The following is a 17,866-nucleotide window of genomic DNA, read 5'->3' on the forward strand; positions in this document are numbered from 1 at the left end:
TTGTAACTGCCAATTCCTTTCAGTTCAACTGCTACAGTCCAACATGCATTCCCACTCTAAGAAAAGGGCATCTGCAGGGTGGGAAGGTGCCCGAGCAATTTACCGTGTGTCTAAATGATTATTCCTACATCGATCTGCACTTGGAGACTCAAATACTAAGTGTGCCTGTTAAAACATTTGCATTTTGTAAGTAAGCTGAACATACAACAAACCATGTAACTGAGAGGCTAGCAAACTCACCTACTTTAAAAAAAATGAGGAGTACTTGTGGCACTTAGAGACTAACACATTTATTTGGGCATAAGCTTTCGTGGGCTAAAACCCACTTCATCGGATGCATGCAGTGGAAAATATAAGCTTATGCCCAAATAAATGCGTTAGTCTCTAAGGTGCCACAAGTACTTCTCGTTTTTTTTGCTGGTACAGACTAACACGGCTACCACTCTGAAACCTGTAACCTACTTTAAAGTCTGTCTGATTTTAAACATTTTGTGTGAGGGGGGGGGGGAAAAGTATCATTATACATAGTGATGTAATGAACACAAAGTCCAATGACAAAAGTTAAATGTATCATAAACGGGAAGGAGGAAGAGAGACTAATATGTGGAAACAAATATATGTTATCAGAATTCATGAACAAAACATTGTAAAAAGTAATTGCCAGGAACCAAATGCCAAAGAAACACTTTAAATGACAAGTATAGGAGAAGTGCAAAGAAAAACATTCTTGATATTTTTATTGCTTTTTTATGATTTATAGAGTATCTAAAAATTGTGTGTTTGTGTTTTAAAAACACACTCACGAATAGGACTTTACTTCTCTTCATGGAGGTCCCACTGGAAACCCAGTGTGGGAAAGGGAGATCACAACAGACTGAAACCTGAGCTACAGACTTTCCAGCCCTCCATTAGAAGAGCGACAACGTCTAATTAGAAATATATAATATTTTTATCAAATGTAATCCGGGTTTCTATTTTATCCTAATCAGTTTCTCATACTGATCCCATCAATTAAAAAAACCAACATTATATATAACAAATACAAGAAAGTGGAAGGTGATAGTCATGAATATAAATCAGAATGTAGGAATGGTAGAAAATTGATAAGGGAAGCAAAGGGACAATAGAAGAAATTTATGGCCAGCAGAGTTAAGGGCAATGAGAGTTTTAAAACTATATTAGGAACAAAAAGAATCCTAACAATGGTATTTGTCCATTACTAGATAGAAATGGGAGAATTATCAATAATAGTGAAAGTAATAAGCCATTGGAACAACTTACCAAGGGTCATTGGGGATTCTCCATCGCTGACAATGTTTAAATCAAGACTAGATGTTTTTTGAAAAGATCTGCTCTTCAGAAGGAATTATTTTGGGGAGTTCTATGGCCTGTTACATAGGAAGTCACACTAGATGATTACAGTGGACCCCCTTCTGGCCTTAGAATCTATAACTATGAAAAATACCTTAGCTGAGTGCCTGAGTTTCTGTTACAGGTTTTAACAAATTTTAACCCAAAGAGTTTAACTAAGCATCCTCTAATTGCTGGGAAAGCAGTAGCTCAAGTTTCAGCTCAGTACTTTTCCCCTAAACCTCTATCCGGTCTTCCATTGCGTCTCCAGCAGAAGTAGGAAAGTTGAGAAGTGATATTCCTGATATTTCTCAGGCAAGAAAAAACTTGAGGCTCTTGACATTACATCATAAAGGAGCACTAATTTCTCCCCTTTTAATTTAAGAATTAAATGTAAAAATTATAACAATATCAAAGATTCATGATTAAGACCACAGAAAGTCAGGCAATTAAAAACTTCATTTTCTGATAGCCTCATAAGTACTTATTGGTATTCTTGCTCAAATGTGTCATTTAAGATAGCGTGACCTCTTGGTCCAATATTGGCAGTTAGCCAATATTCAGAGTCTTGCCAGGTTGTTTCAGTTAGGAAGATAAATTGATTATATAAGTCAGATATTTCTCTGGGGAAATCGTGTTTACGAAGAATGTACCCAAAGTTCTGTTTTCCTGAACAAAGTAGGAACAAACTGAGTTTCCTTGTCCATAATCCCCAAGCTTGCATTTCCAGAGAGTCCTGTGACCCAAGGAGCTCTGTTTCTGTTCCCTCTCAGGGCCATGCTCATGACGGTTTCTCTCAGTGTTTACTAGTTTTCTGTCTCAGACACACACTGTTGAAACAAATCAGTGTCAAAGCCCCTGCATTTGCAAATGGTCTCCAGGGAAACCCCATAGGCAACATGACTTAGCTTCTGCTCCTGCCCTGACATGATAGTCACTGCCTTGGATGGTAGCTTCATTTGTTTCAACTATCACTACACAAAGAGGCATTTAGTTGCTGCTTCTTTTAGACTGATTGAAGGGTTCTTATTATACCCATTGACATGATTGATGGCAGTCATTAACACCTTCCAACATAACTTTACTACTTTTTGTTACATATTTAAGGAAAACAAGAACACAAAATAGTATACAAGTAAGATGCAACTGAGTTAATTTTGCTAGTGCAGCAGTTCTCAACCTGAATCCCGCCATCCCATGGGGGTTGAACTCTCAGCTGCCCTGGAATTACACTGCCCCATGGGGGCTGAAGCCCAGCTGCCCCGGAACCCTGCCATGCCACAGAGGCTGAAGCCAAAGCCTGAGCAACTTCGCTTTGCAGGGCCCCCTGTGGCACAAAGCCTCAGGCAATTGCCCTGCTTGCTACCCCGCAACGTTGGCTCTAGCTTTCATATGCAGAAAAACAGTTGTTCTGGCACAGGTGGGCTGTGGAGTTTAGCATGTTTGGGGTAGGAGGTTCAGAGAAAAAAAAAAAGGTGGAGAACCCCTGTGCTACTAGACATGAGCTCTAGAAATTCCATTGTGTGTTCCATTTTTGTGTCTCAGTGGATTTGCTATACAAATAGTGATCGAATTCTCAGTTTACAAGATAATTTCCTAATTGCTAGCACTGCAAATTCAAACTGGAACCTAAGTGCAAAGAATTATTATTTCTGGCTCACACATCTCCACTCAAAAGCTTCTACAATATGGCCCTCATTTACCATATCTAACCCTGTCTACAGCAGGATTTCAAAGGTGTAAATGAGAAAAGATTTTTGCCCCTGTAATTGGAATTTAGTTAACGATTGTGCTGTTCAGTACAGAATCCAACTCACTCTCCCAAAGTGATATTGGTTCTGCAGTGCTAACAAGATAAATAGTATATTTCTTTTTATTACTTAAATCAGAAGAGCTGGCTGAATACACAAGGGTCTGAGTAAGATGTTTTATGCAGTTACTTTTCAAAGTAGAATTGTGTTTTTAAAAAAATAACAATGAGGAGTCCTTGTGGCACCTTAGAGACTAATTAATTTATTTGGGCATAAGCTTTTGTGGGCTAAAACCCACTTCATCAGATGCATGGAGTGGAAAATACAGTAGGCAGGTATAAATACACAGCACATGAAAAGATGAGAGTTGCCTTACTAAGTGCGGGGGTGGGTGGGTGGGTTGGGGACAGTGCTAATGAGCCATTTCAATTAAGGTGGAAGTGGCCTCTTCTCAACAGTTGACAAGAAGGGGTGAATACCAAGGGAGGGGGAAAAATCACTTTTGTAGTGCAAATGAAGCCAGTGCAATCAAGGTGGCCCATTTCAAACAGTTGACAGGGTGTGAGCATCAGCAGAGGGATACTCACACTTTCTTGTCAATTGGCCACCTTGATTGCATTGGCCTCATTTGCACTACAAAAGTGATGATTTCCCACCCCCCTTGGTATTCACCCCTTCTTGTCAACTGTTGAGAAGAGACCACTTTCACCTTAATTGAATTGGCTCATTAACACTGACCCCCCACTTGGTAAGGCAACTCCCATCTTTTCATGTGCTGTGTATTTATACCTGCCTACTTGTATATTCCACTCCATGCATCTGATGAAGGGGGTTTTAGCCCACAAAAGCTTATGCCCAAATAAATTAGTTAGTCTCTAAGGTGCCACAAGGACTCCTCATTGTTTTTGCTGATACAGACTAACATGGCTACCATTCTGAAACCTGTGTTTTAAAAGTAATCAGTAAATTTGAAATCTCATCTTTTCAAAAAAAGCTTTAAAAGTAGATTCAGATACCACATCTGTGTCTCTCTCTCTCTCCTTTGTTGCTCTCTGAAGGAGTCTCAAAAAATTGGAGAAAGTGACAATATGCAAAATGCTATTAAATTAACAAAGAAAACAAACTCAAAACAGAGGAAGAGAGGTCACTTATACATTCATAGATATTAAGGTCAGAAGGGACCATTATGATCATCTTAATCTGACCACCTGCACAATGCAGGCCACAGAATCTCACCCACCCACTCCTGAAATAAACCTCTCACTTATGTCTGAGCTATTGAAGTCCTCAAATCATGGTTTAAAGACTTGAAGGTGCAGAGAATCCTCCAGCAAGTAACCTGTGCCCCATGCTACAGAGGAAGGCGAAAAAAACCCCAGGGCTCTGGAGGAAAATTCCTTTCTGACCCCAAATATGGCGATCAGCTGAACTCTGAGCACGTGGGCAAGATTCACCAGCCAGATACCCAGGAAAGAATTCTCTGTAGTAACTCAGATCCCCCCCATCTAACATCCCATCGCGTCTATTTATCATGAATAGTTAAAGATCAATTAATTGCCAAAATCATGTTATCCCATCATACCATCTCCTCCATAAACTTATCGAGTTTAATCTTGAAGCCAGATAGGTCTTTTGCCCCCACTGCTTCCCTTGGAAGGCTGTTTCAGAACTTCACTCCTCTGATGGTTAGAAACCTTCATGTAATTTCAAGTCTAAACTTCCCGATGGCCAGTTTATATCCATTTGTTCTTGTGTCCACAGTGGTACTGAGCTTAAATAATTCCTCTCCCTCTCTGGTATTAACTGTGGCTCTCTGAGGGTGTCCTATGCACATTCACACTCTGCCCACCTTCCTCTTTTCCTTCATAAATACGTCACTCTGAGGAACTGAAGTGGCCCTTCTCAAGAACAGGAATAAACAGAAATACGAAGAGAGCACCCTGCAGAAACATTTCCCCCTCTAGTCTTTCAGTTGTAGTATCCTTTTTTGTTTATAAAAGAAAAATAAGTTTGCAGCACTTAAAGGCTGTGTCAACAGTATTAATAAACTCCTTGCTTAGGAACTAGTGCACTGGTGTAGCTTACGAGCGCTGATCATTTTAACAGTAGAGTCTGAGGCAGGTCTACGAACCTATATCAGTGTAACTGTCACTCAGGGGTATGAAAAATTAATCCCTGAGCAATGTAGCTATACTGAACTAACCCCCCCTCCCCCATATTGACAATGCTATGTCTATATAGCTATTGCCTCTCGGGGAGGTGGATTAATTTTGTCGATGGCAGAAGCTCACCCATTGGCACAGGAGGCTTTCACTAAAGCATTACAGTAGTGCAGCTGCGTGGGTACTGCTGTAGCACATGAAGACAAGCCCTAAGTTCCTTGAAGCAACTATTGCATATGTAGTATCAAACTCTGCACTGAGGAAGAACTTCAACTGAAGTCAATAAGAGTTTGTCTGAGAAAGTAGCGTAGGATGTGGCCCTTAACCATGTAACTGTAGCCTTAATTTTTAGTGCCCATGTTTCATGTGCTGCTTTCAAACAGTCATAGCTGTCAAATCATATCCCAAAGGTTTTACACACACAGAGACACTAATTCATAATGAGATAATTACATCTTTGCAAAGCTTCAATCTTTGGTCATTTTTACTATGTCCACGTGTGGTTAGTTTTGTTTTTTTTATTTTAAGCACACACAGCTGGAAGGGTCTTCCCACCCACTTCCTGGATCTGAAAGAAAATGGAGATTTTGTTCAAATTTTCCTAAAAAGATTCCAGCAGAGAAGAAGAATGAAAAATGTGAGGCCAAGAAAGTAGATTTTGCTGTCTAAAATTCACTAAGTGATACATTTTAACATATACCTTGAGCCCTTGCCAGGGCAGACTGCCTCGAAGGAAATACATGAACATGTGGCCAAGGGCTTCCAAGTCATCTCGCCGACTTTGCTCTGAAAGGCACAAGAGACTACATGTTATTGCTTCAGCTACTGAAGTAAAACTAACTGGTTCAGCAACCAGATTTATTTCTGAAATCTATTACATGAAAAGTCTATTTACTTATCTTTCCATATGCACAAAAGTTATTATAGCTCAGATCATCCTCTTGTATAAGAATACCTAAAACTGGCCAAAGCAAATAAATGCCAAATTAAAAAAAAAGAAAAAAATCAGCTAGCTGTAACTGGCCTACGCAAAGGCTGGACATGCTGTACAATAGAGAATGTTTAAATTCTTATGTTACTCAGATCAAAATGGAGGATTAAAGTAGCAATAGTACAAGAGTAAAACAGTCCCTAAGCTGTGATCTCAAGAGTGATGGTGGTCTGAAGCATTTGATGAGCATCCTGTAGAGACTGGATAGGTCACATGTTGCTGGCTCTTTTCCAACTGTTTTTATAGCTCATTATATCACAGCAATTAAAAATAAATACTTCCCTGTTTCTTTTCCTTACAAGTGTTTGCTACAGTTGCCACAAAGATGTTATATGATTGTTAATGGGAGAGAAGGTGGTCCATATGATCACAGGTGAGACGGGATGTGTCCAGAAGATAATCCATTAAGATGCGGGCCTACATTATGAAAGTTCAAGAACCGATGCAATAGAGGACACCAATCCTAAGTATTTCATTTATTAGTTCAGATACAAATGGAGCTTTTTCCTTGTATTGTTCAATATGACCCAAAATGCTTGATTTCAAGTTTTCAAAGCTAGGAGACCCCAGCTTCAATATGTTTGATTTCTAGTTTATGATGTTTTAGAAAAAGTTCTGAACTCTGTTTAAGATGCAGTTTATGGATCAACCTGCTGTCCCCAGGAATTAAAAAACTGAAGTTAAGCTAGGTTACAGACTAGTCTGCCATTACTTCCATCTGCAGGCAGCTCACACATTCAGAGCCAGGCATGTGGAGCAAATCCAGTCATCCAACCCACATGTAGAAACACAATATGCTTAAAGAGCTGTCCCTGTGCTGTGTAATTTGCATGAAGAGGAGCAAGCAGTCCTTTGCACAGCATGATGTGTCTTGGAAACTACCTAGCAAATGTAGCTCTCAAAATAGTATGTGAAGAGGAGAGGCTAAAAAGGCAACTACTGCATATTACTGATGTAGCTGTAAATAGGAAGGATACAACTCTTAATTCAATGGGGAAAATAATTACAATATGGATACAGTTATCAGCAAGAGAGTCAGGATCTTTGACCTTGGAAAAGGACTGGTAAAATGCCATAGTCAGTTTGATTAGAGTAATAATGCTCAGCATTAAATCATTAACAAGAAATTGGCAATGATGATCTAGGGAGGACTTTGATTATACACTCTCCCCACCTTTATGCAGGAGGAAACTTCATCTGGGCCAAATTCACTAGCAAGACACCACTCATACTGTGGCTTCCTGCAATGCCTCCAACCTATTACAAGAGTCTCAATTGCTACATCTTCCTGTAACAATAGGCTCCTCTTAAGTAGTTAGGATGATAGATGCACTGTACGAGGTCTTAACATGTTGTCTAAACTAGGTGGAACAACTATCCACATAAGACAATAAGGGCCCAACACCACCTTCCCAAAATTAAAAACATCTTAGAAATAACTATACTTTCCAAAAGCAAGGCCTTAAAGTAAGCTAGAAAAGCTGCAATGAAAATAAATCCATTGCATACAGAAAGTACATGGTATAATTAATAATTTAAAATATAAAAACAAGTACTATTCTCCTTTTGGGACTTGAGTGACTTGGTGCAAAAATAGTTTTGAAGACAATAGTTAAATCACCCAAACTTTTAAAAACATTTCCTTTCACATCCTGCATACTTACAAATCAGTGTTCATCAACAATTAGGGTGACCAGACAGCAAATGTGAAAAATCGGGATGGGGGTGGGAGGTAATAAGAGCCTATATAAGAAAAAGACCCCAAAATCGGGACTGTCCCTATACAATCGGGACATCTGGTCACCCTATCAACAATAAAAATCAAGGTTATTCACCAGTTAGTGGAGTTTGAGAACAGCCTCTGCACATTCCCAGTTGTAGGATCAAGGAATCTGTACCATCAGCTTTCTACCTCTTCTAAACAGCAGCATCCATGGGGACTATTCACACTCCCTGTCCCGCCTACCTCCTTGTGAACATTTTTGAGGCTATAAAATAGGAGAGTGAGGAGGGATTGGCCCAAACAGACACCACTCTCCAGAAGCTTCCAAAAGGAGTGTATTTGCCTTGATCTCATAAATGGGAACGTAGAGAGGCCACTCACAAAATATTCCATTAACCTAAAAGTTTAAGTGAACACAAATATTTAGTAAAATGGAGTTGATCTGGAACTTCAAAAGCAATTGCTTTCAAGTTTAGAACAGCAACATTTTAGTCACTTAGGGCAAAGAAGTTTCTTTCTCCTAAGATATTAAAATCAGGTAAAGCGAAGTGATGCTTTGTTAAATGTAGTGGAAACCAGAGCAAGGTGTTCTCCTACTTTAGCTGCTATTTGGAGGAGGCATGTGATGGGCTAGATAATTTAACAGTCCCAACATGCTGCCTGCCAGCTGTTCCAACTTTCTCTGAGACCGGCAAGTGTTTAGAGCAAGATTCTTGTTTCCCTGGCTGAAGGGACAACCCTCTTATCATGGAAGGTTGAAGCAGGGGCCAAGGAGAATGAGATTCTGTAAAATGAAGTCAAGGAAATGTAAAATATTTAGGAAAATTATGAAAATTCAGTTATCCCCTTCTACCAACAGTACACAAAGTGACGGACTGATTCAGCAACCACTGAAAATGGAAGGCTCTGGGCAAAACTGAACAAATACACAGAACTGTGCAGCAGAAGAGAACTGCTGCTTTAAATGTTTATATAAAATAATTACTCAAACCTCCCCTTCCACCAGTGCAGAACTGTTCCCTTCTGTATATTCTCCTGCATTATTCCTTGCCTAGTTTTAAAAGAAGAGACCATCATGATAAATGCATATAATCATTAATAGTTTAGAGATGGCTTGACTGGTACTGGAACACCATGGGCCAATCTATAGCTGGAGCTCTAAAGGAGAATGTAATGCTCTTATTAAAAAGAGTACAAAGCATAGTAAGTTAGCATAAAGCGAACAAACCTTTGCCAAGATGTGTATTGATGGACATATATCTTGCTGTTCCAGTTAGGCTCTTGTGTTCCCTGTAAGGTATGTGTTTTTTGGTTTCAGGATCAATGTACTCCTTGGCCAATCCAAAGTCGATGATGTGAATGACGTGTTCTTTCTTATTGCCTTGCCGGCCAATAAGGAAATTCTCTGGCTTGACATCTCGGTAAATGAGGTTCTTTGAATGCACATATTCCATTCGAGATATCTGCAGAAGTATGAGACAAATGTTATTCATATCCAGTACACTAATCACACTTTGCTGCTAATGGCCCATTAATACTTTGTATTAACACAGCCATTCACACCCAGTGATCTCAAAGTGTTTTGCAAATACAATACACACATAAGGAATGGAATTTTACAAATAGGGAAACTGAGGCAGAGATTACATGATTTACCCTAGGTTAGAGAGTCATATACAGAGCAGAGAACTGTACCCAGAATTCTTGACTCCCCGACCCCTGCTCTAAACACTACATTATACTCCCTCTATTTTATGTGAAGGAATGAAATATGTAAAAATATTCAGAGGTGATTTTTTTAAATACACATAATCAACAGAGCATAACTCTTGGAATGATTCCATGCAGGACTAAAACAAATAGCCAGACATTTTTGCATTGATTTTTAAAAACACTTCTAAACCCAGATTACTGAGAATTGTCGCTCTTTTTGCCTCGCTTTACTGCTCCTACTCTCACCAATCTCCTCCCTCATCCCATATGCTGCCTCAGACCATGCCAAGTTCTTAAGGGGGAAAAAAGTCTCCTATGTAACAGCACTAAGAATAATAATGACTTAGTCATGTCGGCTGTCAATAATTAGAAATAGCAAGGAAACTTTCAGACAATCAATGAATTAAAGTGTTATTACTGCCCAATCCTACTCTTATGCTGGCATTACTCCTGAAAAAGGCTTAAAATCCTTTACACTTCCACATTCCATATATGGCCCAAGATTTCCAATGCTGCCATAAGCAGCTGTTTTTCTTTAGGGTTTGTCTTCACTGCAGAGTTAGCTTGAGGCATAAAACTCTGATGTTGCCTACAACCCGACTCCTATCCACTCACAAGCTTGAGTAAAGGTGTTTAAAACTCAAGAGAGCTAGCCCATCAGAAGAGTGTGGGTTTGAGCCTGAGTGCTGCTGATGCTTCAGCTAGCGATGCAGTGGGGATGCAGGTACTCTGTGCAGCTAATCCAATCACTATGTGCAGCTGAGCGTTTTGCAGTGCAACTGCTCTCAGCATAGTCTATACTACAAACATAGGTCAACTTAAGTTGCCTTGTGTTGACCCGTTTCAGCATGTCTCCACTCAAATGTGTCTCCAGCTGACGTTAAGTCCCCTGATAGAGCAATGCAGTAAAACTACCTCCCTGAATGATGTGGAGGCATGGTCAGTCTACTGAGGTCAACACAGTGAGTGTAGATGTGTGAGCCACCACCTTTTGAAGCCCTTTAAAAATATTTTTGAAAGGCCTTTTCCTGATTGCCCAGCTTGGCAAGCATACCTAGCAGCTCTTCCTTGTGATGTGCAACTCCACAACTCACCAGGCCAGCTCCACACACTAGACACTCCCTGGTGTAGACAGGAGGTATTGGATCTCCTGGGCCTGGGCGGAGAAGATGCTATGCAAGCACAGCTATGGACCAGCCGAAGAAACATGGACATCCATGAACAGATTGCATGGGGATATAGGCAAAAGGGTAGGCCAGGGATCAGCCACGCTGCTGCATGAAAGCGAAGGAACTGCACCAGGCATATCACAAGGCCAGGGAAGCCAACAACCTGTCTCGTGCCAAGCTGCAGACCTGCTGCTTTGACAAGCTACATGCCATACTTGGCACAGACCATACCAGCATCCTGAAAGGCACCATGGATACCTCAGAGGAGCCTGAGACAAGAGATCCCTGATGTGAACAGTGAGGAGGAGGAGGAAGATGCCGGGGGGTGGAAAGGGGAAATGTGGTTGGGAGAGGTGTCCAGTCATGCCACAAGTCAGGACCTGTTTGAGACTCCACCACAGTCTACCCAATCCCACTGAGCATGGCAAGCCCAATAAAGGAGAAGACACCTCAGGAAAGTGTGTGCATGCATTTTTCCTTACAATGTTTAAATGTAAAGATGGCGTCCATCCCATCCCCAAGTTTACAAGACACAGGTATCAACTTTTAATTGTTTTACTCGTACGAGAAAAGGGAGCAGCACAACAAACTGAGGCAGAGTGATGGAGAATCCACTATGACCCACAGTAAATTCTTCCAGCAGTTAATTCCCCTTACTGTCAAAAATTTACACCCCATCTCCGTTCTGAGTTTGTCTAGCTTCAACTTTCAGCCATATCTTTCTCTGCTTGATTGAAGAACCTATTATTATGTATTTGTTCCCCGTGTAGGTTCTTAGATTGTAACCATCACCCCTAAACCTTTCCCATGCCACTCTAGTATTAATTCTGCTGGCATCATTGCAGTACACAGCATGGCAGCATGAGGACCAGGTCTGTACCCAGACGCTTGCAGTGTCTGTTCCCTTGCCACCTCTGTTACCCTCATGAGACTGATATCACATAGGGTCACCTTGGGGAGACAGCGGAAATTTTCATTACAAGTGCTCGTACCGCAAACAATAGAGCATGTGATCCCCACCCATAGTGATATCCGGGTCTCTCAACCATGGCTTCCCCTAACATGCCGCTGGTTTGGGTGGCAGGGATCAGTGTTGACCTCAGAATCTGCAAGTCCAGGGTGACTGCTACCAGCAGCATGAAGGGTGTGTGTGCTTTTCCTGTGTTCTCTTGTCATCGCAGCCCAAATCCCGGAGCCGCTGTGGACGAAGACTGCACATTGGAAGGCTTTACGCTGGTCCCCAGTCTCTATGCACTGGCCATGTTGCTAAGGGGAGAGGGTATTGCCCACCTGTGCTCCTGATGTGGGTTGCCCACAAGTTGCAGCACAAGGTCCATTGCCCATGCCACCAGGTCATACTCACCATCGCCGGAACAGCAAACCAGGTCACTGAATAGCTAGGGATACTGATTATGTTCTGGCTTGCATGTCAGTGTAATAAGGGGTGTGATTTTTAAATAGCAACTTGGTACTAGACCCCCGGTATGCACTGACAATGGTTGCTTGTGCTTTGCATGCCTTACAGTGGAAAGCTTGGCCTGCAACACAGCCCCCAGACCGGTGGAGAAGCTACAGCAGATTAGAAGACAGAAAAAGAGAATGCATGATGACATGTTCAGCAAGTTGATAATACCTCTGGGAGAGCTGACACTGAGCTAAGAGCCTGGAGGATTTCATTGTCTGAAAAAATGGACATGGAAAGCAGGAGAGCATCCCAGGAGTATGAGCATGCTGTTCAGGATAAGATGCTCTGGATTATGAAAGAGCCATCAGACATGTTGAGACATCTGGTTCAGTTTCAAGAAAAACAGCTTGAGGCTAGACTCCATCTGCAGCCCCTGCAGAACAGCCTGCAAACATCGCCCTGTTCCCAATCCCCGCCCCCATCCCCCCCAAATGTTCCAGGAGGCAGGGGGAGGAGGTGCAGTATCCCTTTCACTCAACATTGGGGGAGGATATTAAGAACAAAAGGTGGCCATTCAAAGACCTTTGATGGGCAAGATTTCTGTGCTTACAGATAAGCTGACTTGGTTTCTCCTCTCTCAATTTTATCACACTGTTTCCCCAAGGTTAAATTATTTTCGTGGTCTTTCAGTTTGTTTGTGCAATAAAAGTCAATGTTTCAAGAATTAAATACTCTTTATTTATTCCAAGCATGGAGGTTGGGGGGGAGGTGGGCAGGCAGGCAGGAAGAAGGGAGGTATAGGGAAACTGAAGCAATGGTGGGGATAGTTTGTGTGATGGGCTCCCCCCGGTGTGCCACCTGGAACTGGGGTACCACTGAGCCTTCTGACCTACCAGCCTGGGCTCCCTCTCACACTGTGCTGCTGTGACAAGCTGCAAAGCCCTCCAGCCTGCAATTTACCAGCATTCACACAGGTAGGGACTCACCCAGCTGCAGTTACACACAGGCTCTCTAACCACCAGCTTCCCAGCCTAGGGCCCCAGAGCAGTACGATCCTGCCCTGGTCAAATCTGACCAGTATATGGGTTTATTATCCAGTCCGCCTCTCCCTCAATGTGAAGAGAGCAATGCACACTTGTGGTAACCAAGCAGAATTTTTTCCTCAAGCACTCCAGTCAAAACTCACTGGTTTGGATTAAAACATAAAATAAGTTTATTAACCAAAAAAGGTAGATTATAAGTGATAAGAAACAGACCAAAACAGATTACCCAGTAAATAAACCACACAAAAACCAAGTATAAAATACTAGAAAGATAGGGTATGAACTAGCAGATTCTCACCCTGAGAGATGATACAAGCAGGCTGCAGATTCTTAAGGGGCAAGCTGCATTTGCTTTAGAGCTTGGAACCCCTAGATCTTTCATACACAGGCTAGCCTGGATCCAGCACTTCCCCCAGTTCAGTCTGTTCCTCAGGTGTTTCAAGTTGTCTTCTTGTGTGGGGAGTGAAGAACCACAGATGTCACTTCCTGCCTTATACAACTTTAGCATATGACGGGAACCCTTTGTTTCAAAGCTTGGTTCCCAGACTGGTTTGTGGAAAATACTGACATCCCAAGATGGAGTCCAGCATCATGTGTCCTGGACACATCCTTGTAGAGTCATAGCAGCCATTACTTACAGGCTTTCTGGAGTGTTCTCCAAGTGGGAGATAAACTTCTTGTAAGGCTTATTGTTTTCCCTAATGGGTCATCGCCCTGAATAAGCCCTTGCCAACCAGCTATCTAGACTGAAAGCATCTTGTCTAGTGGGCATTACCCAGGTGTAACTACATTTGAAGTACAGATACATAGTCAGTATTTATAACTTCAAATACAAATATGATACCTGCATAATAGAATAATCATATTCAGCAAATCATAACTCTTTCAATGACACCTCACATGACTTATCTTGTACAAAATACATCATAATTATGCCATAATCCTATCATATTGTCATCACTGTGAAGAACATGGGGTGCAGTGTTACAGTATGGGAAGGCACAATGCAGATAAGGGGCGCACATTACTGTGGCTCATTACTGAAATAAGTTTTCAAAGCCTCCCGGAGATTTAGAGCTCCTCGTGGGGCTCTTCTTAATGCCCTGGTATCTGGCTGATCAAAATTAGTTGCCAGGCCATCCGCCTCCACGCCCTACCCTTGCAGAAACTTCTCTCCCTTTGCCTCACAGATACTATGGAGCACACAGCCGGCAGTGGTAACAATGGTGATATTGCCTTCACTGATGTCTAACCTAGTAATCAAATTGCGCCAGCAACCCTTTAAACATCCAAAGGCACATTCCACCACCATTCTGCACGTGCTCAGCCTATTGTTGAACTGTTCCTTACTGGTGTCCAGGTGGCCAGTGTACAGCTTCATGATCCATGGGAGCAAGGGGTAGACTGGATCTCCAGGATCACTATTGGCATTTCTACGTCATCAAAGGTTATTTTGCAAACGGGAAAGAAAGTCCCTTATTGCACCTTTCAGACCTATGCTCCTAAAGATGTGTGCATCATGCCCCTTACCTGATCATCCAATGTTTATACCGGTGAAATGCCCCTTGTGATCCACCAGTGCTTTCAATACCATCGAGAAGTACCCCTTCCGGTTTATATACTTTTTGGCGAGGTGCTCTGGTGCCAAGATAGGAATATGTGCACCATCTATTGCCCCACCACAGTTAGGGAACACCATTGCAGCAAAACCACCCGCTACGTCCTGCACATTTCCAAGCTTCACTACCCTTCTTAGCAGAAGTGGAGCAATGGCCCTGCAAACGTGGATCATAACTCTTACGGTGGATTTACCAACTCCGAATTTATTCCCCACTGACCGGTAGCAGTCTGGCATTGCAAGCTTCTACAGAGCTATCGCCACTCATTTCTCCACTGTCAGAGCAGGTCTCATTTTAGTGTTGCTGTGCTTCAGGGCTGGGAAAAGCTCTGCACAAAGTTCCTGGAAAATGGCCTTCGGCATTCAAAAGTTCGTCTGTAGCCACTGCTCATCATTCCATAACTACATAATGATGCGATCCCACAAGTCAGTGCTTGTTTCCTGGGACCAGAAAGAACGCTTTACCATGATCAGTTGCTGTGCGACTGCCAGCAGCAACTGAGAATTGTTTTGTTCTATGGCTTGCAGTAGGGCTGCTTGAAGGACATCACAATGTTCCACACAGCGGGTCCTGTCTTGGCTCTGGAAATACTGCAGGATAAGGCACGAGGTGTTTGTAATGCTCACAAGAGTGCACAGCTGAACGGGGTCCATGCTTCTAGAGCTATGAAGTATGCGCAGCTAAGCCAGGCTTTCGAAAAAAAGGGACAAAAAAGTTTGGGTTGTTTTCCGTTGATATCAGGGTAGGGAGGGAGAGAAGGAGGGAGAAAACGGCATCATGGGAGGTCGAAGCCATGTTCCCATTTCACTCTGCAACAATGTTTTGGTCCCATGAGGCACTGCAAGCCCTACATAAAATCCCATTTGGCTAGTTGCATTATGGGATAGCTACCCACAATGCACTGCTCTCTGCATTAATGCAAGTGCTGCTAGTGAAGACACTCCACTGACACAATGTGTGTGGGTTGGACATGCCCGACCAACTTAATTACCACGGCAGTTGGATGTCATCTTAAATTAAGTTGACTTAACTTTGTAGTGTAGACATGCCCTAAAAAACTATTATATGCCACAGGCAAAGAACAGGAGGGACTGAGGTGCAACAGCGTCTGAGGCCCCTGCAATAACAGCGAATTAAGAGATATATACCCAAATGATCCTCTTAAGTGACTTCCATCTCATGCTGCAAAGGAAGGCAACTTCCCCTAAGGTCACTATCAATTTGACCTGGGAAAAAATTCCTTCCCAACCCCACATATGGCAAGCAGTTAGACCTTAAACATATGAGCAAAAACCAGCCAACCAAGAACCTCAGAGAAAGAATGCTCGGTGCCACCTCAGAGCCCTGGCCCGCCCTGCCCAGTGTTCCATCTCCAGCTGTGGCCATCTTTGATGCTTCAGAGGAAGGGGTGAGGGTTGGAGAGACACCCAGAATACAATGTGGAGAAACAAATTCCTGTCTGACCTCTGGCAGGTGACTGGCTGAAGATGAGAGATGAGATTTTAGGAATATCAGACATGAGCCAGAAGGGCTCCCCACCATCACGATCAACCACGTCATACAAGCCCACTCAAACATTTGTTCAGCGCTCTTTCAAATCTAATAGTTTGCCCTACAACTCCTATTGGGAGGCTTTTCTAGAACCTCTCTTCTCTGATGGTTAAAAATATTGTAATTTCCAGCCTAAATTTGTTCATGGCCAGTTGTAAAGAACTTCCTCCCTGGTGTTTACCCCCAATATATTTTTAGAGATTAACCTTATCCTCTCAGCCTTTGTTTTGCTAGACTAAACAAGTCAAGCTCTTTTAGTCTCCTAGACACTCCATTCCCCTGATCATCCCAGTAGCTCTTCTCTGTACCTCTTCCACTTGAAATTCATCTTTTTTTTAACATGGGTGACCAGAATTGTACACAGTATGCCAGAGGAGATCTTACCAGTGCCTTGTAAAATGTCATTAATACTTAGGAACATAAAACCATAAGAACCGCCATACTGGATCAGACCAATGGTCCACATAGCCCAGTATCCTGTCTTCCAACAGTAGCCAATGCCAGGTGCTTCAGAGGGAATGAACAGAACAGGGCAACTATCGACTGATCCATCCCCAGTCCCAGCATCTGGCAGTCAGAGGCTTAGGAACACCCAAAGTATGGAGTTGCATCCCTGATCATGTTGGCTAACAGTCACTGATGGACCTATCCTGCATAAAAACATAACTTTTTTTTAAAAACTTAATTATAATTCCTGATTCTGATGTACTTAAATTTTTGCTGTTAGTTTGAGAGTCTTTTGCTAGTTACTTTTCAAATTCTTTTTTTTGGCCTACCTAACTGATAGCATTCACAGGACCAGCCTATGGTGCATTCTACGGGCATATGGAATTCCTTTCCATATAATCAATGTCACCAAAAGCTTCTATTTCAACTTTACATGCAGTGTTGATCACAGTGAGCTCAGTTTTGAAGTCAAAACAATGTATGTCAGGGGTGTGTCATGTCTGCAATCCTCTTCAACATTGCCATCAACTGGGTAATGCAGCGTACAACAGAAGACATGCCAAGAGGCATTAAATGGATACTCTTCTCATTCCTTGAAGACCTAGACTTCGCAGATGATGTCTCTCTATCACAAACCCAACACCATATACAAGAAAAAACAACTTGATTCAAAGCATTCAGCCAGCAAATTGGACTGAAAATCAACCGCAATAAGACAGATATCATGACCTTTAATATAGCCTCACCATCACCAGAACGGATAGAGGATTATGTTCTCACCAATGTAGAAACATTCACATACTTGGGCAGCATCATCAGCCAGGATGGTGGAACAAGCCAGGACATCCGTAACAAAATCAATAAAGCCAGGAACACCTTCAGGAGCTTAAATACAGTCTGGAAATCATCAAAATACTACCCCAAACCAAACTCATGATTTAT

General features: G+C 42.2%; 1 protein-coding gene across 10 annotated transcripts in view; it reads right to left on the minus strand.

Annotated features, from left to right (window-relative positions):
• Positions 1-17,866, minus strand: part of CSNK1G1 (casein kinase 1 gamma 1) — a 267,816-nt gene that overhangs the window by 62,506 nt on the left and 187,444 nt on the right. For all 10 annotated transcript variants that reach the window (XR_007358830.2, XR_012670195.1, XM_048866988.2 and 7 more), the window contains 2 exons: positions 9,206-9,440; positions 5,964-6,049 (listed from right to left, as the gene is read on the minus strand). Coding sequence is in view for 8 of the 10 variants with exons in the window: in XM_048866988.2 (XP_048722945.1) it covers positions 5,964-6,049; positions 9,206-9,440 (321 nt within the window). In the remaining 2 variants the exon portion in view is untranslated. The remainder of the gene's footprint in view (positions 1-5,963; positions 6,050-9,205; positions 9,441-17,866) is intronic.

Source organism: Caretta caretta, chromosome 10 (genome assembly GCF_965140235.1).
Source record: "Caretta caretta isolate rCarCar2 chromosome 10, rCarCar1.hap1, whole genome shotgun sequence".
NCBI lineage: Eukaryota > Metazoa > Chordata > Testudines > Cheloniidae > Caretta > Caretta caretta.